The sequence below is a fragment of the Temnothorax americanus genome, unplaced genomic scaffold, assembly GCF_048541705.1.
Source record: "Temnothorax americanus isolate GAGA-0224 unplaced genomic scaffold, ASM4854170v1 Scaffold75, whole genome shotgun sequence".
NCBI classification, from domain to species: Eukaryota; Metazoa; Arthropoda; class Insecta; order Hymenoptera; family Formicidae; genus Temnothorax; species Temnothorax americanus.
The window spans coordinates 452,596-475,901 of NW_027509798.1; the positions used below are offsets into that span (position 1 = coordinate 452,596).

The 23,306-nt window shown below is 34.1% G+C and overlaps 1 protein-coding gene, 2 long non-coding RNA genes and 1 pseudogene across 4 annotated transcripts; 2 read left to right on the forward strand and 2 right to left on the reverse strand.

Moving 5' to 3' along the window:
• Positions 1 to 1,717: 1,717 nt before the first annotated feature.
• Positions 1,718 to 5,860, reverse strand: LOC143906755 (protein unc-45 homolog B-like; annotated as a pseudogene). Its single transcript, XR_013259643.1, has 3 exons — positions 5,775 to 5,860; positions 3,411 to 5,700; positions 1,718 to 3,026 (listed from the first exon to the last, which is right to left on the reverse strand). The product of XR_013259643.1 is annotated as a protein unc-45 homolog B-like (transcript).
• Positions 5,861 to 17,966: 12,106 nt separating this feature from the next.
• LOC143906693 (uncharacterized) lies at positions 17,967 to 20,630 on the forward strand. The gene is made up of 2 exons (XR_013259613.1): positions 17,967 to 18,768; positions 18,887 to 20,630. It is a non-coding gene; the product is annotated as an uncharacterized LOC143906693 (long non-coding RNA).
• On the reverse strand, positions 19,887 to 21,209 carry LOC143906692 (uncharacterized). Its single transcript, XR_013259612.1, has 3 exons — positions 20,991 to 21,209; positions 20,783 to 20,906; positions 19,887 to 20,664 (listed from the first exon to the last, which is right to left on the reverse strand). It is a non-coding gene; the product is annotated as an uncharacterized LOC143906692 (long non-coding RNA).
• Positions 21,210 to 21,328: 119 nt separating this feature from the next.
• LOC143906691 (uncharacterized) lies at positions 21,329 to 22,780 on the forward strand. Its single transcript, XM_077422942.1, has 4 exons — positions 21,329 to 21,484; positions 21,578 to 21,701; positions 21,811 to 22,083; positions 22,199 to 22,780. Exons 1-4 carry the CDS (start codon positions 21,473 to 21,475, stop codon positions 22,381 to 22,383), a joined length of 594 nt encoding a protein of 197 aa, XP_077279068.1. The 5' UTR covers positions 21,329 to 21,472; the 3' UTR covers positions 22,384 to 22,780.
• Positions 22,781 to 23,306: the final 526 nt, after the last annotated feature.

A 23,306-nucleotide genomic window follows, 5' to 3' on the forward strand; every position in this document is an offset into this window, starting at 1 on the left:
TGTCCAGGCATTCCTGCCGGTAGAGTGTACATACTCACGACATAAAAATGCCTTCTCACATGAAATTGCATGCGTATCGAAGCATATTCAGAGTGCTCCGTCTAACCAGTGAGAAATAGTAATCGAATCAATGTCGAAACTATATCAAATTAATGTCAAAGAGTTCAAATCGACATCGATTCGACATCGTTTCAACATCGATCCATGATTCTTAATTATTCGGCGAAGTTGTCCCAATATATTTTAAGAATATGTTATAATAATATATTTTAAATATTTATAAAAATTTTTTAGAGGGCGGCGGTGTGGTCTAGTGGTAGAGCGCTAGACTCGTAATCTGAGGAACCAGGTTCGAGTCCACTAGAGCCATGTAACATGGAAAAGTTTTTTTCCGAAAAACCGCGCCCCTCCGTGCAAGATGCGGAAAAAACTGGGCTCCGTCTTTCGGAAGAGACGTTAAACCGTTGGTCCAAAGGAGGAAACAGTAAGGTAGTGGATGAATTGGAGGTTAGGGTTGGGTACGTCCCATCAAAAACGCCCTTTAAAGCCCCTTGGGGTATATAAAGTAAAAATTCTTTATCTTTTTTATCTTTTATAATAATTTTTTAATAAATTTATAATTAATTAATAATATAATAATAACTCATTATTCTCACTGAAAAAAGTAACTTATCGTTACCATATATCTCGTTTTTCTCTTTGAAAAACGTAATTCCCGGCAACAAATTTTTCATATAACAACATATATATAAATGTATATAATCCTCTTTTAAAAAGTGGACATTACATAATATATATATATAATATAATGTATATTATATATATAAATTTATATAAATTATATATAATATATATATATTATATACCGCATACTTGGTTAATGTATAATTTAAAACACAATTTTCAGTTTTCTTCGATTCAGGAAACAATTTAGTTCTTTTCATCTCATAAGTCGAATCGATATCGAACCGATATCGAATCGTTGATAATGGACAAACATGAAAAACATTGAAAATCTTGAAAAAAAATATTGTATTATATTGCTACATGCTACCAAAACAGATTGTTTGCAAAGTTATCATAACATCGAAATAACCTCGAAATATTTGAAACTATCGATGTTCAACAACCTGCAGAACCGCATCGATGAGATCTGATAGGATCAATATCGAATCGACGTCGATCCGATGTATCGTTTCTCACTGGGATGAGCGTGCTGCGATGAATAGAAAAGCTATACGTTCTGCCGAAGCCCATAGAGGCAACTAAAATCTCACTAAAATTCCCCATGTGGATGCATGTCATTGGTTAATCAATTTCTTCTGTAACTCAGTCGATAGCCAATAAGAGAACATATAAATGTAATATATCGTTTTTTTGCTTCTTTATTAACACAACGATTAATGATAATTATACGCTATAAACCCTGCTTGATCAATAAGAAACTTATATACGGAAGCACATATCAAAGTATGTTGTAGTTATCGAGAACTAAGGTAACAAAGATTCGGCCTCCGTGAAACGCATACTCCCTTGTCTTCGCCAACCGAAGGTTGGCAGCAGTCGGGAGAAAAACTAATAACTGGCGCCCAATTAATGAAGATAATCTTGTCATAATCACTCAGGCCCTGGCAGCCCTTGATCCAGGCCGCGCCAGGTGTCGGCATCATTCGTCAATCTAAATATAAATTTGTAGAAAGAATAACGCCGGTCTCAGTATGTTCATATACCCATAACTTTATTTCCAAACGATTTAGAAGGTCTAATTGCCCTAATCGACATGCTGTATCACGTTTCCATCTTATTATGATGAGTGCTTCTTTACTAGATCGTTCCGCAACAGCCTCTAAAGCAATAGATGTCAATTCCTTAATATTCTCGTTCTGCACGGTACTGTTCTTGTTTCTCAATGCTCTCAGTAGTTCCATTATGCCTGTTTCGAGTTTTCAATCTTCTGAAATACTCCTTCTTTGAATATATGTTCTCGCACGCTGTCGTTGACTTCAGCTAGATTGCACAAAGCTGTTAGAGTCTGGCAATTCTCATTAACGGAACACTCCGGGTACAGAAGACTTACGATCGGTTGAACAACCTCCGTGATTAGTTGACCGCAAATTATAACCTCAGGACATTTCGTGAGGTTCCGTGCCAAACGGACCAAAGCAGGCGAAGCTTGCTTTTTTCCCTCGACTGTGCCATCCAGCGCTAACGACAACAATGCCTCCGTGCCGCCTTGTTGAACAACTATTTCTCTCAATTTTTGTTCACTGCATATCGCGTTGAAAACGCGCGCTATCAATTCCTTGCAGTTCTGACTGTCCGTTCTGGCGAGGTTCACCAGATCGCTGATCATACCGGCCTTTGCTAATGCGCACAATCTTTCTTCGAAGTTGTCGTCGTCCAGTTCAGATTCCTCGGGAAAATAATATTTGACACACTTTGTCAATTCTATCATCTCGAGTTCTTGCTCGTCATAAGCGTTGCACAAAGTTCACCAACGTCGTAAGCACGCCGAAGAGAACCGATCGATCACTAGTCTTGGCGATCTCGATCATCGTATGAATGGCTCTTTTATCCTTGATCAACTCCTGTTTGACTCTGGCGTTGAAAGTCAGATACGACAGAACTTTTATGGCCCATTCTCTCTTTTCTTTCTTTGGATTAATCAACAATCGTCTGCAAGCCTCGGTCAATTCCTTGGTTACTCCGTCCGGTCTGATAGTCGCGTCAAGGTCTCCGGAATTACCCATCTTGCAAAAAGCCACTAACGCTCGAACCCGTAGTGAATCATCTTGAGATTGACACAGCTTTTTCAATATATTAACACCTTGATTTATGATCGCGTCGATCTTGTCTTTTCTGGTCACAGCGGCAATGATACATTCGAGAGGCACTGTCTGCTGCAATACATCATCCGTTTCCGCCATAACGAAGATCATCTCTACAATTTTTTCTTTAGCCACAACTTCGTTTCCAACATCTGACGGGTCCAATAATAAGGTTGTTATCGCAACTACTACACGTACCTGTAAAACAATAGATTAACAATTCGTTAATTTTTACGTTCCGACAAACAATATTGATTTAAAATCAAGGAAGCTACAGTGTTATTTAATTTTGATAGAAAATAGACATTTTTGATAAATTACGCTTTAGAAAATACTAGATGACAAAGTCATATTCTTCAATAAATTTCGATTACTCTGTTATAACCATATTTTAATTTAAAACTTACAGAATATATATACAATATCGACAACTGAAAAAGAACTAAAAAGTCTTTTTTGACACTTTTGTTTTAAAAATAGAGAGTTTAAATTACTCAAATCGGCTATAGTTAAAAAGACTCGGCCTTTTATTTTCAAACAATTTAAATGACAAGAAAAGATCGAAAGTTGCAAAATTCATACTTTAGATTCTATGTCAGGCGAATGCAATTTATCTTCAATAAATTCATCAATGGCGTTGATAAATGTTTTCTTATCATTATAGTTACACACGTTTTCATATATTTTTTACTAAGCACACACTAGTTATAGTTTGCGTGGAGAATGTGATGTCCATCGAGAATTTGTATTTCGAGCTCCCCCGATTGATTATCACTGTCGGAGTCACAACAAAGGTTTTTACCAAGAAAACCGCAAGAAAATATCAAAATTCGGAAAAGGCCCTATTCTGAAGAATTACCTTTTAAGTAAATGTATTTACTTTGTTTACAAAATTTTTTCTCTCAGTGTGCTTGTTACTCGGAGTATCCAGATAGCACAGAGAATCGAAAAAGAATTCTTTTGTATATATGTCACCAATTCTGAATTCTTTTTTATTGATGCAAAAAGAATTCTTCTTAAAAAAAGAGAGGGTAGATTAGAATACAATTCTCCTCATCGAGCTCACGCTGTACGCTGAAAAACGAAAAATAATATAATTTATTTTATTGTCAACTTAAGGTATTTCTTGCATGACACCAAAGTCTTAAGAATTAACTGATTTTTTGGTACGAGAAAGTTAAAATGCATATCTTTACGCTAGAAAAAAATTAAGCCACATTACCGAACATATAAAAAAAATTATGACTTTGAAAATTTGATATTTTATATGTGACGTTATCGAAAAAGTCTATTTTCCACATTTCAATGTAATAATTTGTTTATCAAATATGTTAATATATTAAATATTAACTGCGCTACACACACACATATTCGCTAAACTCTATACTTTTGATAGTGCCGATAAAAATACAGAGTCACCGAATATTTAAACAAAATATTTATGTTAAAAGTTGATTTGAAATGTGGTTTATAGATGAATATTTTTAATGGCGACTTTCAAGGACGTATTTGGCAACGCTGCAAGCTGTGCGCTCATGTCACACTTCAGTTCATCATGTACGGGTTATTATCAACTTTTATTTTCACAAATTGTCCCTTATTTTTGCCCACATTACTCCTCACTTTATGTTTCTTATTACTCATTATTATTATAAAATCTCTCTTTGATAAAAAGAAAATGTCGCAATATTCTTTGATTAATGAAATTGACACTTACATTGACACTTTTGTTATCAACTTCACATTTACAATCGGCGCCCTGAAAAGCGCAGCGTTGCCATATTGCTCTGACAGTAAAATTTACCGAAAAATAAAAAATTTCTAAATACACATAATATTTTCACTTTTTTCTTATAATTAAACATAATAATCAATTATAACTTGATTTTATATAAGTTTAATGAAATATACAAGAGTTTGCTGACGCCCTGCTTAAGCGCCTACAAAATACGCTTTTCCGTGAAAGGAATATCTTAATTGTATATATATTTGCAATAAAAATTGTCTAATATGATTTTTGTAAATAACACGTTTTATTTTAATGTAACATTAATGTAAATGTAAGTGATAGGGAATGACATATTCAATATATATTATAGACTCAAATAACGATGGGATAAAATTAGGAATTTAACGTATTGTACTCGTTTTTCAATCTTAATTTAAAATAAAATGGAATTTGTTTTGTTGTAAATATCGCCGGAATTCAATGGAATTCGATATATACATATTGATTTCCAAATTTGGGATTTAATGGTATTTATTTCATTGTCGGAATAGTCGGAATTCAATGGAGTTCAACACGGACACTTTTCAATCCCTATCCTGGCATTCAATGGTATTCATTTTATTGTCAGAATAGACGGAATTCAATGGAATTCAATACAGAAAATTTTAATTCCTAGTTTGGCATTCAATGGTATTCATTTCGTTAACGGAATCAATGGTATTCAATGGAATTCATGACGAAACTTTCCAATCCCTAACCCGGTATTCAGTGGTATAATATTTTTGTGTCGGAATTGGATGGGATTCAAAAAAGACAAATTCTTTCCAAAATAAGGAATTCTATGATATTGAAACTATTTTAATCCCTTTTGTGGACACAATGGAATTCGGAAAGTCCTTAATTGAATTCCTGGCAATCCCGTTTTAATTCTTTTCAGTACTTTTTTGTTTGCTGGGCCTCAATCAATCTTTGCACACCGCAAAGTTTGAAAAATTGTTTGGCCCAGTCTAACGTTATACTCGTTATACTGTACGACAAACACAACAGAATCGTGTCTATTTCTTTCTTATGCGCCGCGCACAAAGCCCCGTCGGGTTTTGAATCGAGTTTATTAGTCACACTGCTGTAAGTGTTCAATATATTCTGAAATCGAAATATGCAATAAATTTTTAATTACTGAAATATATGTAAATACATTTATTTTACTCGATCTTTACCTGTAAACTATATTGAGACGCGTTAACTCTCTCTATAGATGTGCTGTTCATTATTTCCAGGAACCAAGGCAAACCGACGGATTTCATAACGGACTCGGACACACCCTAGTGCACAGGTAATTGTCGCATTGCTTATAACTTATAATTAGGAGCATAATTTTGCTGTATAAAGTGAGTTGCTAGAAATAATTTGCACCTCAAAGCAGTTATTCTGTCATTGAAGCACATTAATTTATAATCAATTAAATGCATATTACTTTCATATCAAAATTTGTTTTTCTCGATTGTCATCAACAAGATTCACTCTTTATCTATACATTTCTCTCGATTACTGTAATATATTTATATTTTCCCTTTTTATATAAGTTAAAACTAGCAGAGAATTCTGCGTTCCATGTAGTCGTTTTTCTGAGAGAAATGTTCTTACAAACACTTAAAACGAAAATTGGTATTTAAAAAAAAAAAAATCAAACAATTGATTACGCACTGAAGTTGTGATTTTCATATGAAAGAAAGATATATAGCACCGATATATTATGGCTGTATTTCGATATTTACTGCAATTACTGAAAATCTATAGTTTACGTCACATGTGTTATAGATTTTCAGTACTGGCAGTTTAGTACAATGAATTTTGAAACGCAGCCTATAATGTCAAACTATTGACAAACGTCGAGAGTCGTAAATTTAATGGACTTTCGATTTCACTATCCACATTAACCATACAAAATTTCAGTTTTGATTATATTTCCAAATCACTTTAAAATTGTATTACAAATATAATTATATTCAACGTTTTCATTGTTTTTACATTTTTGATACTTCTATATTTGCAAAAATAGAACATTTAAGGGGATGCTAAAGCCGTCCAAATTACCGACAATTCATTTCAAAGCTCTCATTTTGAAACGGCTTTACAGATCGCAAAATCCTTTTAAAATCATCGGGCCCCATATCTTTCAAAGCTCGTTCTTTGAAACGGCTTCATAGATCGCAAAATCCTTTTACAGGAGTAAAGTTTAGGTACTAATGAAGGGTGGGATTGTAAAATAATTAGTAATAATTGAAAAAAATGTAAAAATGCCTAACGCGATATCTGTACCACATATCTTTCAAAGCTCGTTCTTTGAAACGGCTTCATAGATCGCAAAATCCTTTTACAGGAGTAAAGTTTAGGTACTAATGAAGGGTGGGATTGTAAAATAATTAGTAATAATTGCAAAAAATGTAAAAATGCCTAACGAGATATCTGTATCATATATCTGTCCTGCAATGTAGCCAACCCCGAAACTGCCCACAGCTGCGTGCGCCATCTCGCCATCTCTCGCAAGATCCGTGAACTACTGCTGTGACATAATTGCTGCTCTGCGTGAATATTTTTGTGAAAAATATACACGATCGTTTCAAAGCTCTCATTTTTATTCCAGGCTTTCAATCTCAATTTCAAAGGTACGTTATTGTTTGTGCACGTCTTCTGAAGGGTGGGAAAGTTTAATTTCGTACATATTACGTATACAACTGTTTATATCAGAAAATAAGGTTTTGAGGTGACAGCATTTTAAAATTTTTTTCAATTATTACTAATTATTTGACAATCCCACCCTTCATACCCACCCCTAGTACCTCTACTTTACTCCTGTAAAAGAATTTTGCGATCTGTAAAGCCGTTTCAAAATAAGAGCTTTGAAATGAATTGTCGGTAATTTGGACGGCTTTAGCATCCCCTTAAGGGGATCCTAAAGCCGTCTGTAATACCGGCTTTTTTTCTTAGCACTAATCTTTTAATTGGCTTTATAGAAATGCAAAATACTTGTCTAGAATTAAAGTACGCATCAAAATCTAGGTCATGGTGGTCGAATTTGTATCGAAAACAAGAAAAAATTAATATTTTTGTTAATTTTTGGTATACGTGACGACAATATTTGCTTTGTACAAAAATTCCACAATAAATATCCACAAAATTAGACCGGCATGACCTAGAAACAACATTTAAGAACAATATCGTGCAATTAGATCTAAGATTGAAAGCCTAGAAAAAAAGATTAGTTTAAATAAACTTTTATATGTGCAAAAGCACATTCAGGTTGACATTGCGTGTAGCGAGAGATGGCGCAGCAATCGAAACAAGGACAGATGCCTCTCGTTAGACAAGGACAGATATAGATATATGACATAGAAAACAGGATTAGAAATGTTGACATTACCGACGTCGAGGAAGTTCAGCCTTCACTTTAGGATCCCCTTAAGGGGATGCTAAAGCCGTCCAAATTACCGACAATTCATTTCAAAGCTCTCATTTTGAAACGGCTTTACAGATCGCAAAATCCTTTTACAGGAGTAAAGTAGAGGTACTAATGAAGGGTGGGATTGTCAAATAATTAGTAATAATTGAAAAAAATTTTAAAATGCTGTCACCTCAAAACCTTATTTTCTGATATAAACAGTTGTATACGTAATATGTACGAAATTAAACTTTCCCACCCTTCAGAAGACGTGCACAAACAATAACGTACCTTTGAAATTGAGATTGAAAGCCTGGAATAAAAATGAGAGCTTTGAAACGATCGTGTATATTTTTCACAAAAATATTCACGCAGAGCAGCAATTATGTCACAGCAGTAGTTCACGGATCTTGCGAGAGATGGCGAGATGGCGCACGCAGCTGTGGGCAGTTTCGGGGTTGGCTACATTGTCTGGTTTCTACACAGCAATCGAACCAGGACAGATATATGATACAGATATCTCGATAGGTATTTTTACATTTTTTTCAATTATTACTAATTATTTTACAATCCCACCCTTCATTAGTACCTAAACTTTACTCCTGTAAAAGGATTTTGCGATCTATGAAGCCGTTTCAAAGAACGAGCTTTGAAAGATATGTGGTACAGATATCGCGTCAGACATTTTTACATTTTTTTCAATTATTACTAATTATTTTACAATCCCACCCTTCATTAGTACCTAAACTTTACTCCTGTAAAAGGATTTTGCGATCTATGGAGCCGTTTCAGAGAACGAGCTTTGAAAGATATGTGGTACAGATATCGCGTTAGGCATTTTTACATTTTTTTCAATTATTATTAATTATTTTACAATCCCACCCTTCATTAGTACCTAAACTTTACTCCTGTAAAAGGATTTTGCGATCTATGAAGCCGTTTCAAAGAACGAGCTTTGAAAGATATGGGGCCCGATTTTCTATCTACAAACGTATGCGTAAACTCTGCTCTAACAGAAAAGCTGCAAGCTTATTGGCTACAAACTGTGCGACAGAGAGCAAATCAATTTGCAGCCTTTCTGTTAGAGCAGTGTTTGCGCATATGTTTCTCGTTAGAGAATCGGGCCCATGTGGTACAGATATCTCGTTAGGCAATTTTACATTTTTTTTAATTATTACTAATTATTTTACAATCCCACCCTTCATTAGTACCTAAACTTTACTCCTGTAAAAGGATTTTGCGATCTATGAAGCCGTTTCAAAGAACGAGCTTTGACAGATATGTCGTACAGATGCCTCGTTAGGACAGATATCTCTCGTATTATTATTCCTTTCTCTATGTATGTAATTTGCATGCACCCATTTATTCCTCTCTCTCCCTCCCTCCCTCCCTCTCCCTCTTTCCCTCTCTCATTGCTGTCCCTCTCTCTCTTAGTACACTGGGTAGCGTATACACTTAGTATGGTAAAATCAGGATTTTTTGGAATTCTAGGGTATATTTGAAGAAAGAAAAACGGTAATGTTATTTAGGACAAAAAACTCTGTTTATTATTTCGTTGATAAAATGTTGAGAAATGTAAACGAAAATACATATAATAAATGAAATATATATGTTATTTTTTTTTATTGTTACTGTCTCTCGAAAGTAAATAATATTACATATAAAACCGTAATGCAATTGAACATACATATTCATACACACGCACACGCAATCGCACGAGCACGATACGCATACGCACATAAATATATTATTTTTATTTTTTTTTTGTGGGCCCCAGGCCCCGTCCACGATGACGATGTCACGGACATGGGACTTCTCCAGGATCATGCTCCTATTACTTTGTACTAACAATAAGAATAATTCTGCATAAATTTTTATTTTGTGCCTTTATATCATATGTATTTTTCAAGTAAAGTGCATTTGCAGAATTTATGCGATGGAAGATGTATACACACACACACACACACACACACACACACACACACACACACACACACACACACACACACACACAACGTTAACGCGAGCGTTACTTCTGTAGTAACTTACGATATATCACTCGTTTACGCGGAGTAAATTATCGTAAGTTACTACAAAATCCCGTTTACGCGAAGGAATTATCGTAAATTACTACAGTAGAAGTAACGCTCGCGTAAACGTAGTAACAGACTCACACACACACCATGTGTTTATATGGGGCGTTCCACGCCAAATCGGACACCATTTGGGTTTTGCATCTTCGATTTTTTTGAAAAATTTTTATGTTATAGTATTGGTTGAAAGAAGCCTCCATGATTTTTTTCAAATTTTTTTGTCGAACCGTTTTCAAAATATCGATTTTTGAAAAATTACGTTATTTTTTTTAAACTCCCATAAATTTACGAAACATGGGCCAAATGGAACGTTTTTTTTTCAAAAATTTTTTTTTTAATATTTTTTAACTGTATTTCTAAGATTTTGAAATTTTTGACACAAATTTTTGATTTACAAAAAACACGTACTGATCGATTTTCTCCAAAATTTTTTGTAAAAAACTATCATCGATTTCACAATTTTTAAGCCTAAATTTATAATGAGATAATAACGGGATCTATTTTTTTTTTCGATTTTTTTAATTTCCATTTTTTATTTGAAAAATATCTGAAAAGAAAAAATAATTTACCCAGGAACTACTATTAATAATTATCTAAGACATAGTGATTACTTACTAAATAGTTTACAAATTGATTTCAGAAAAAATACAGTAAAATTAAAGCGTTTATTATTTATGCTTGATAAATTTTTTTTTTTATTAAGTAGCGTTTATTTTTTTACACGTTTAAATATTTTAAAAATTCGAGATTCAACAGATGATGAAAATTGTTTAAATCTCAAAGTGCCTTCTCCGTCTGGAATTACACAATGATATTTCTGCGTTCCTGTTATGGTCTTAGCTCTAATATATCGCTTGTCTAATGATTCTTTGCTCTGAATATAATCTTTGTTAGAGAAGAATTGCGCATAGATATTTGGCAAAAAATTTAATTTTATCGCCCAGTTATATAGTTCTTGAGGAGTTGAGATTTGTTCGTCATATGGAAGTTGAAGACTTGCTCGTGCCGCTATTCTCTTAACAGTTCCTTCTACTCCATCACAAGGACCTTTGCCATGAGCTGTTACAAAATAATGCCATTCAGCCAAAGTCTTCTTCATGAAAATTAAGATTTACAAAATTTTTATAATTTTTAAATTGTTGAGGTGCTCCGTCGGAAAATTTGCCAAATATCTATGCGCAATTCTTCTCTAACAAAGATTATATTCAGAGCAAAGAATCATTAGACAAGCGATATATTAGAGCTAAGACAATAACAGGAACGCAGAAATATCATTGTGTAATTCCAGACGGAGAAGGCACTTTGAGATTTAAACAATTTTCATCATCTGTTGAATCTCGAATTTTTAAAATATTTAAACGTGTAAAAAAATAAACGCTACTTAATAAAAAAAAAATTTATCAAGCATAAATAATAAACGCTTTAATTTCACTGTATTTTTTTCTGAAATCAATTTGTAAACTATTTAGTAAGTAATCACTATGTCTTAGATAATTATTAATAGTAGTTCCTGTGTAAATTATTTTTTCTTTTCAGATATTTTTCAGCACGGATAAATAAAAGATGGAAATTAAAAAATCGAAAAAAGAAATAGATCCCGTTATTATCTCATTATAAATTTAGGCTTAAAAGTTGTGAAATCAATCGATGAGTTTTTTACAAAAAATTTTGGAGAAAATCGATCAATACGTGTTTTTTGTAAATCAAAAATTTTTGTCAAAAAGAACCCCGCACAAAAACCTATGAAAATGGGTTCTCGGCGAATTTGTCTAAAACTTTGGGAAAATGTTGTTCATGTCATCTTGATCAAAAGTTCTCATGGCAACAACTTTCTTTAAAACAGAATTTTTGCTCCAGGAGACCTCAAAGATGGATATTTTATCACGCGATCACAGATGATTTTACCCATTCAGCTTTTAGAATAATGATTGTGTGTGTGTGTATTGCATAACCCATGAAACCTGAGAACAAAATCGGTCCTTTTCAGGGCCATAATAATGTGCAAAATCCGATCGCGCAACCTTCTTGCGGTGCACATTGTATAACGCTAATCCCGACGGTTCATACTGTTATTACTGTTATTCATCAATACATTAGGTTATTCCCTTACAAAAAAGTATTACTAGCTGGTTAGTAATAAATACTTATTTTGTGTATTAATAATACTAAAATTAAGTATTTATTAGTACTTGAATCACTGTGATCCAAGTATTGCATAGTATTTTATTACTGGTCAATAATTTATGAAAGTAGTATTTAATACAGGACGAGTATTGAATACTTAGTATTAAATTTCTGATGAGAAAGCATTTAATACTAGGTGAAAAATACTTGTGTAATAAATACTTGTGTTGAATTACTGATGAGTATTTCAATGTTAGTACTGAAGTACTGAACCAAGGATTTCATGTGTAATAAATCACTGGCCAGTATTTTAATATTAATACTCAAGTACTGAACTGAATATTCCATGTGAAATTAATCATTGACCAGTACTACAATTCGTATAGAAACATTATAATGGGTAATTCCTGATAATAATTAAGGAAAAGAGATAAAAGTAAGGCACTAATACATTTTATATGAAGGTCTGTACTAATTCGTCGTGATAAAAGTGTACAAGTTTTGAAATAATACTGAAGATATCATTTTAATATCCAATTCAAAATTTTATTACTCTTTTTAAACTGAATTTGTTTCTTAAGATGATTTTTGAAAAATTATATATTTGTGCTGGTTATGACACATGTAGACTATATATAACACTTACATCAAATTAAGAAGTAGTCTACCACGTAAGGCAGTTGGCTCACGATCCAGAGGTCCCGAGTTTGATCCCACCAAGGTAAGTGTGTTTTTTAAATACGAGAAAATATTTATAATTATAGACTGCATCTTAAGAAACAAATTTAGTTATAAAATAGTAATAAAATTTTGAAAAAAAAAATAATTTTTTTTATGCCAGGTAAATATCGGAAATCGAAATATCGGTGAGTAATTCAATACTAAGCACCAGTAGTTCTGTGTAGTATTAATCACTACCTATAATATTTATCACTACCAGTATTTTTCCAGTATTTCCCAAATAAATATTGACAGTATTAAATCACTGAGATTTTAAGTATTTAGTCAGTAATACTTTTTTGTAAGGGAGGTTTTATGGGTTATGCAATACACACACAAACACACACAATCATTATTCTGAAAGCTGAATGGGTGAAATCATCTGTGATCGCGTAATAAAATATCCATCTTTGAGGTCTCTTGGAGCAAAAATTCTGCTTTAAAGAGAGTTGTTGCCTTGAGAACTTTTGATCAAGATGACATGAACAACATTTTTCCAAAGTTTCAGACAAATTCGCCGAGAACCTATTTCCATAGGTTTTGGTGCGGGGTCCTTTGAAAATCTTATAGAAACACAGTTTGAAAAATTTTTTTGATATTTTTTATCAAGTGTGTTTAAAAAAAAAATTTGAAAAAAAACGTCCCATTTTTTTGGCCCATTTTTCGTAAAATTATGGGCGTTTAAAAAAAAAGTAACGTAATTTTTCAAAAATCGATATTTTGAAAACGGTTCGACAAAAAATTTGAAAAAAATCATGGAGGTCTTTTTCAACTAATACTATAACATAAAAAATTTTCAAAAAAATCGGAGATGCAAAACCCAAATGGTGTCCGATTTGGCGCGGTACGCCCTATATATATCTTCCATCGCGTAAATTCTACAAATGAACTTTGCTTGAAAAATACATGTGATATAAAAGGCACAAAAGAAATTTATGCAAAATTATTCTTAGTACAAAGTAATCGGATCACGATCCTGGAGACATCCCGTGTCCGCGATATCGTCATCGTGGACGAGGCTCCGGGCCCAGAGAAAAAATAATCGTATTATACAAACGATAGACCCCCGATATTGTCGTACAAAATGTATGTGTATCTATCCCTATAGCTTCTTCTCCTCTCTATATTATAATGAAAGAAACGTATCCTACTGAGAAAGGCCCGTTTAGCGAAATAGGAAGCCGATGCCAGCTAGTCTCACGCGAAAAGCGAACGTCGAATTTATAACACAATGTCTGTGTTCGGGAAGCGCGCTATTAGCGCTATTGCATCATTCTATCTTTATCGCTTCATCAGGTGTAAAACAAGGATAAAATAAGCAAATAGCACTAATAGCGTCTTCCCGAACGCACCTAATAAATTAATATTTAGCATCTCTATCGAATTTCTATCAAAAAACGAGACAGGTCATTTTTTTGTTTTCTAAGAGAATTCAATCACTCTCTCTAACCGAATTTCACTAATATTTAAACGTCAGAAACGCACGTGGTCCGAGTTAGCACAGGTCCGACAGATTTCTTTCTATAGACGGCATAGTTGCCAAAATATATTTCATGAAAAGAAAATTAATCTACAAAAATCAAATAATATTATGAGCATTGCACAAAAAAATATACACGAAGAATGTATTTTGAGAATCAGAAAGATTAAAAAAATGCGACAAAGTTTTTTCCCTCCGGATGAAATTCCAACGTGCACTTCTAAGGTCAACGCGCATCCTTTGCTAAACGAATGAATTCATACACGTTTTGCAGCCAGATTTTTATTGACGTGATACAGACGGGTGTACATACATCTGAGCCTCAATAAAGCGCAAGTTTAATCGTAAATCAGTTATGCGAAAGATCTTAGATCTTATATTTGTCAATAAAGTTATAAAATCCGCAAATAATGCGAAAATTTGCGCATAGTCCCTCGTGATCGAATATAAATGGATCGCGTCGCTTCGCTAATGATCGGATGAACATTTTCTAAAAAACGCAACAAAATATTTGCTCCACGAAATAAGCTCGCACAAATCGCATCTGACAAAACTGAAATTTAACAATTATATGTAAAATCATAAAGCTATAAATTAGTTTTTGTTTTTAACAAGAGAAGTTGAGACACGTAGCGATAAAATTGAATGAATTTCCAACACGATAAAGATAAGTTTAATAATTTTCTTCTACGGTTTTCGTTTCTTTTTTAAAAAATAAAGATGTTAAAAAAAATCAAAATAAAGTAATATGTAACAAAAGTTTCTCTTGGTGTAAATTTTTAAAAGGAGAAAGCAAGTTTGAAAGAATAATATGATGAATCAACATTCTCTGAATACATATAGAAACCATTCAATTTTTTCCCGACGCGTTGTGGAAAATATGACGGCTCCGTATAATCGTTAATTACCGCTAACGAACCGTCGTAAGCAAATTCCTCGAAACGTTCGCTACAAAAGAAAACGAAAACAATTTTGGGACAAGAACGGAAGCGTTCGTTTGATCGTCATCGTCTTCGTTTCTAAGCCGAAAAGATGTACGTACTCCACTAAGATAAATTATAATTATTCTTGATATCAGCATTCACGGCACCCTAAAGTCCCGATGGATAAAAACTAAATACTTAGTAGCATCCGAGTTTGATTTAGTCGGGCAACGTGAACACAGTTACACGTTTGCCCGTCTCTGTGAAAAAAACGCGACGATCACCTTTTTTCTTTCTTTTCAAGTACTATACTTGTAAACTATAAATGTATAAAAACGATTAGGTACTCGCCGCGATGGAAAGAAAGTAACACAATACAATTTCTTTATGATTCTCGAAATCAAATCTGTTTGGATTTCTAAGCACAAGGAAAAACATCTCTTTTGCTTATGTATTATTCTACAAAGCAATGATACTCTTCATGGAGTGCAGTAACGGCTGTCGCATACTAACAATGGAAACGAAGACGAGGGCGAAAACGGATAAAAGATTGAAAAGCGCACTCGGAAGGGAAATGAAAGCACCGCGAGTTTCCTCTTCTCGACGGTCCTTCGACTTTATTCGCGAGGCAACGATACTTATTTACGCAAATATCTAGTATTCTGTATACAATCATAATTAGCTAATCATCCGTCGACGAAACATATCGCTCGCGTTAAAACAGCCGCTTCGGCGTAAACTGCACACGTTATGCAGTTATAGATAATTAACAAACTGAATAAAAATCTTAATTCTTAATATCATTATGTTATAATAATTAAGATTTTTATTCAGTTTGTTATCTATACTGTTCATCAGCTGCGTTACCCTCTACTCTGATGCTAAGAGACTGAGTGTAATAAATCAATACTATATAAATTTAATATTTATTGCATTTGTGTTATAGAAGTTATTGTTTTACTTCATCAAGAATGGATCGATAGATCCTTTGAAATAGTTTTACATCATTCATTTACATTACAAGAAAAAAATTATTTGAGGTGCAAGAGATGCAGTAAATTGCCAAGTCTAATAAGTACCCGCGTCAATATATACTATGTATACTAATTCACATTCTCAATTGTGCTACTGTTATTATTTGTCATCAGACAATTATAAACATACACATAATAATTAGATAGATATTATATATATATACGCATGTGTGCATAAGAATATATGTAATTTATAAAAAGCGGGTGCTTATGAGCCTTGATACGTTACTGCCTTCTGCTACGCGGACGGCCAGAAAGCATTTTCAGGTTCAGGCCGTATTGCTAAAGAATCCAAGACGCGGCAACGCCGCGCGGCCGAACTGATATTGGAGACCTCGCGTGGTGACAACGCGAAACTCCGGTTTCAGTGTTACCAACTAATTTCAGATTCTATGAAGTGGTGTATGTCCGTACACGTACACACACCACTGAATTGCTCACACGGACGCACGGTAGAGAGACATATGCTATAGACGCGGCAACGCCGCGCTAAATCTGAAATTAGTTGGTAACACTGAAACCGGAGTTTCGCGTTGTCACCACGCGAGGTCTCCAATATCAGTTCGGCCTTTGGCCTTTGCTTTTAGTTGACAGAGTTGACATTACCGACGTCGAGGAAGTTCGGCCTTAGCTTTAGCATCCCCTTAAAGTTGACAGGAATCAGGTTGTGATCGTTTTCCTAAGAAATAGATAAAATTACCGTACTCTCACGCCATTGGCCGTACGACTCCGTGACGTTAGCTCGATAATTTGATGGATAAACATTATTTATCAATCAAATTGACTTTCATACGGCTCAATCGACGCGGAATCGTTTAGTGGTCACGAATGTCGTAATTAAAATGTTTGGTGGTCAATGGATTTCCTAAGAAATAGAAAAAACCGTACTCTCACGCCATTGGTTGCATGACACTCCGTGACGTTGGCTCGGTAATTTGATGGATAAACATTATTTATCAATCAAATTGACTTTCATACGGCTCAATCGACGCGGAATCGTTTGGTGGTCACGAATATTATCATAAAAACGTTTGGTGGTCAACCGTTTTCTCAGAAAATAGAAAAAACCGTCGCAAAATGCCGGACATATATCACCTCTGTGTCATTAGCAGGAACAATTGTATTTATCAATCAAATTGACTTTGATAGGGCTTAATCGACGCGGAATCGTTTGGTGGTCACGAATATTGTTATTAAAACGTTTGTTGGTCAATCGTTTTCCTAAGAAATAGAAAAAACCGTACTCTCACGCCATTGGTCGTACGACTCCGTGACGTTAGCTCGGTAATTTGATGGCTAAAGATTATTTATCAATCAAATTGATTTTCATCCAACTCATTCGACGCGGAATCGTTTGGTGGTCACGAATATAGTCATTAAAACGTATGGTGGTCAATCATTTTCCTAAAAAATAGAAAATACCGTGCGCTCACGCCATTGGTCGTATGACTAATAGCACAGAGTCATACGACCAATACATACACACACACACGGGCGGTGGTGCGAGGGGGGGGGCCTTTGGCCCCCCTTCCCCCGCACCCACCCCGCCGGTAGCGTTGACCTCGCTTTACAACTTAAAGTACATATGCTAAGATTTCTAAGTTGTAAAGCGAAATTATAAAGCACATGCATGGAGGGGTGCAAGGGGGCTTACATGCGTGAGCCCACGTGAACAGGAAGGCTTTTCTTTTCTGCACCCCCTCCCCCATGCATGTACTTTATAATTTCGCTTTACAACTTAGCATGTACTTTATGTTGTAAAGCGAGGTCCACGCCACAGTATATACAGTAGCGCAACTCCTCTGATTTCGTGTTGGCCAAAACGGATTGCGCATGCGCGAAATAAAGCACTATTTCTGTCTCTTTTCTTCTTACTGTCTTTCCTTTTCTAACGGATTTAGAGGCACATTTAAATGCCTAAGGCGTTAAAGTGCTATAGACAGCTATAGAGTGACTTGATAAAAGTCGGAAAAAAATTGTGTAAATTGTGTTATTGTAAAGTGTGTGATTGTGAAGAGATTTGTGAAGTGATTGTGAAGTGATTTGTGTATTGGAAGTATAGAAAGGAAAGTTAACCTGTATAAATTTTATTTATAAACAACGACACTTCCTTTTTCCAAAAAAACATAATAGGTACAATACTATTTTAATAATTGTTTACATCATTATTTCATTATTTGCGTAATTTAATTAATTATTCTGACATACACAGGTGGTTGGCATGGGTTCAAGCATGCAGAAGATTGAATTTAATACCAAAAGGCCCCGAGTATGCTCACCGCAATTGTCGATTGTGCCATGTACATTTTGAAGGAAATCAGTATAAAATCGTCAAAAGTCGAGCTCGCCTTCATCCAGATGCTGTACCAACAAGATGTTTAGAGTTTACCAGTAATAAGTAAGTTTTCATTTATATTAGTTTTAATTACTCTTTATTTGGAAAAATCTAGTTTTGATACTTGAAAATATTTTTGATAGTAATATAAAATAATTAAAAACATATTATTTTACTGCAGTACTACAGTTTCTACAGTATCAACAGATGTAGTATCAATGAAATATAAAAACAATAATATGTAAGCTATTTTTGCATTTATTATAAAAATATTAGAAAAATTAAATTTAAATTAACACATAACTCAAGAAGCTGAAGAAGTTTATGTATTATTAGTATTACAATGCGCAAATTATACATATATTCAGTTTTTAATATTAATAAGTTTTTAATATTATTGCAATTAATGCAATTTCTTTTGTGCAATAGCTTAGCATTATCAGTAAAGTTTCCAATAATATATATTCATTATTTGTAAAAATTTATCTACATATATGTTATAAAATAAAATGTAAAAATTTTATCAATATATATTGACCACATATTATTGTATCATTAAAAAATTAAGTTTATTACTACACACACACACACACACACACACACACACACACACACACACACACACACACACACACAAAATGTATAATATATTTAATAAATAATATATTGTAAAATGTGACATATTTTATAAAAATATATAAATGTATACATTTAATCTAAAAAGTGTTATATTACGTTAAAATGTTTACATAATTTTTTTGTGTGTATACTTTTATGCGAGAAAATTATTCTATATATTATATATGTTATATACACTTTTTTTTTATATTTTACATTTATTCCTGATTTATCATATATTATATATATATATATATTTATTTATTTATATAACATACTGTTATATATTATATTAGTATAATATTTCATATATTAGTATTTTATATATATCATTATTTTGCATCATTAACGGATTCATCTATTATATATGTAATATTTTTTAATATTTTTTAATTTCTTTCATTTTTTTTACGCGCGCATTGCATGACATTGTACATTGTTAACAATAATTCTGCATAATTTTGATTGAAACTAACAGACACGGTTGTATCTCGCGCCAACTGCGTTAAATTAACCTCAATGGACTAAACGAGTAGGAAAGAGAGAGATGACGAAGAGAGAAGTGAGACAGAATACTGCTTTATTTCGCGCATGCGCACTCCATTTTGGCCAACACTAACATCAAAGGTGCCGACAGAGAGTTGCGCTACTGTATATACTGTGTCCACGCTGCCTACCGGCGGGGATGGTGCGGGGGAGGGGTGGCCGAAGGCCCCCTTGCACCCCCCGTGTGTATGTGTGTGTGTGTGTGTGTGTGCTTCCCACGCATAATTAAACTAAAGAAACTCCCAGCGTGAGCCCTAAGGGTGCATCCCGATGGAGAAGAAATAGCGGAACGGAACAGTAACGGAAAAGAGATATGGTGGGGGGTTAACCAATCAGAGTAGTTCCGTTTCAATTCCGTTCCGTTATTTAGTGAGTGGGTTTCCCATGGCACGGAGCTGTTACGGAACGGAAAAGAAACGGAAAAATTTCTAACCTATTCTGTCGAAAGTTCGCAAATAAGTGCAGTGGATCGATTGCTTTGCAACATTTTTATTTTTGCAAATAAAGAGCAATGTGTCGTCATCGGTAGGTATTACATGTGAAAATAAAATATATATGTTAAAATCCTATGCTAATTAACCGAATGTGATATATTTCATTAATTTCCAGAAATTCAAATGTGGATATGTTCAAAGCGTCCTGTTCAAAGAGCAACAGCATTAATTCCTTCCACATCAACAAGTGACAACCTCAACGTAGATGATGATCTTATTCCCATCATCAATGACAATCCTACGTCACTGTCTCCAGTCTCTCCGGCGTTATTGCTGTTATTCTCACTCTCGACGTGTGTTTCTAAAGAATTTAAATAATAACAGATTTAGTTTTACAACAAATTTATATATCATTTACATATTCTAACCATTAGTTATATTGAATATATATTGCCTCTCTTGTACACAAATATACGTACCATTTATAAAGAAATTTCGATCTTTATCCATTATTAAATTCGTATGATTTGCTAAGCAAGGATGTGAAAGTTTTCCGTCTTCATCGAACCAAACAATCCAGCGGCAATATCCACATTTGAATTTCTGGAAATTAATGAAATATATCACATTCGGTTAATTAGCATAGGATTTTAACATATATATTTTATTTTCACATGTAATACCTACCGATGACGACACATTGCTCTTTATTTGCAAAAATAAAAATGTTGCAAAGCAATCGATCCACTGCACTTATTTGCGAACTTTCGACAGAATAGGTTAGAAATTTTTCCGTTTCTTTTCCGTTCCGTAACAGCTCCGTGCCATGGGGAACCCACTCACTAAATAACGGAACGGAATTGAAACGGAACTACTCTGATTGGTTAACCCCCCACCATATCTCTTTTCCGTTAGGGTGCATCCCGATGGAGAAGAAATAGCGGAACGGAACAGTAACGGAAAAGAGATATGGTGGGGGGTTAACCAATCAGAGTAGTTCCGTTTCAATTCCGTTCCGTTATTTAGTGAGTGGGTTCCCCATGGCACGGAACTGTTACGGAACGGAAAAGAAACGGAAAAATTTCTAACCTATTCTGTCGAAAATTCGCAAATAAGTGCAGTGGATCGATCGGTTTGCAACATTTTTATTTTTGCAAATAAAGAGCAATATGTCGTCATCGGTAGGTATTACATGTGAAAATAAAATATATATGTTAAAATCCTATGTTAATATGTTAATGCTAATTAATGTGATATATTTTATTAATTTCCAGAAATTCAAATGTGGATATTGTCGCTGGATTGTTTGGTTCGATGAAGACGGAAAACTTTCACATCCTTGCTTAGCAAATCATGCGAATTTAATAATGGATAAAGATCGAAATCTCTTTATAAATGGTACGTATATTTGTGTACAAGAGAGGCAATATATATTTAATATAACTAATGGTTAGAATATGTAAATGATATATAAATTTGTTGTAAAACTAAATCTGTTATTATTTAGATTCTTTAGAAACACACGTCAAGAGTGAGAATAACAGCACTGCCTGCGAAAAAGAAAATATTGCTCAAAACCGTCAAGAACACACTGACGACCACGATACTGAACAAAACCGTCAAGAACACACTGACGACCACGATACTGAAAAGTTAGATGAAGATTTAATAAGTGCCGTAAAAGAGAGAGCACCGTTATATGATTTTCGCATACCTGTGAAAGAACGAGGAAGGAAACAAAAGGACTGCCTATGGCAAGAAGTCAGCAAATGTTTGAAAGGTTTAAAAGCATTGATATTTATTTACATATTTACTTATTTTCAAGGTTTTCTACACACACACACACACGATACATATATACATATATATATTTCTTAATTATACGTGTGTCACAGGTTTATATACCGCTACTGAAGCAGAAAAACGATGGACCTATCTTAAAGATTGTTATAGAAAGGCACTTTTACGGCACTTATTAAATCTTCATCTAACTTTTCAGTATCGTGGTCGTCAGTGTGTTCTTGACGGTTTTGAGCAATATTTTCTTTTTCACAGGCAGTGCTGTTATTCTCACTCTTGACGTGTGTTTCTAAAGAATCTAAATAATAACAGATTTAGTTTTACAACAAATTTATATATCATTTACATATTCTAACCATTAGTTATATTGAATATATATTGCCTCTCTTGTACACAAATATACGTACCATTTATAAAGAGATTTCGATCTTTATCCATTATTAAATTCGCATGATTTGCTAAGCAAGGATGTGAAAGTTTTCCGTCTTCATCGAACCAAACAATCCAGCGACAATATCCACATTTGAATTTCTGGAAATTAATAAAATATATCACATTAATTAGCATTAACATATTAACATAGGATTTTAACATATATATTTTATTTTCACATGTAATACCTACCGATGACGACATATTGCTCTTTATTTGCAAAAATAAAAATGTTGCAAACCGATCGATCCACTGCACTTATTTGCGAACTTTCGACAGAATAGGTTAGAAATTTTTCCGTTTCTTTTCCGTTCCGTAACAGCTCCGTGCCATGGGGAACCCACTCACTAAATAACGGAACGGAATTGAAACGGAACTACTCTGATTGGTTAACCCCCCACCATATCTCTTTTCCGTTACTGTTCCGTTCCGCTATTTCTTCTCCATCGGGATGCACCCTTACTGTTCCGTTCCGCTATTTCTTCTCCATCGGGATGCACCCTATCTGCTTGAATCGAGATGCTTGGTTATTCTGCACGATTGATTCATTTAAAATTGGCGCAGTTTTACATGCGCGTGCGACCACTGAGCATGCGCATGTGGCCGCAGGGCACGTTCAGTGTTGCAGGTTGCTACAGCTATATGGCCGCAGGAGGAAGTGATCCGCGCAAATCCGCGCAGTTCCTTGAGCCTAAAGGTGAAATTTCATGGGCAGTGAAAAGCAGCAGCAGATTTTTCTGATTGGATAAAAAATAGAGATTTTCTCGAGTT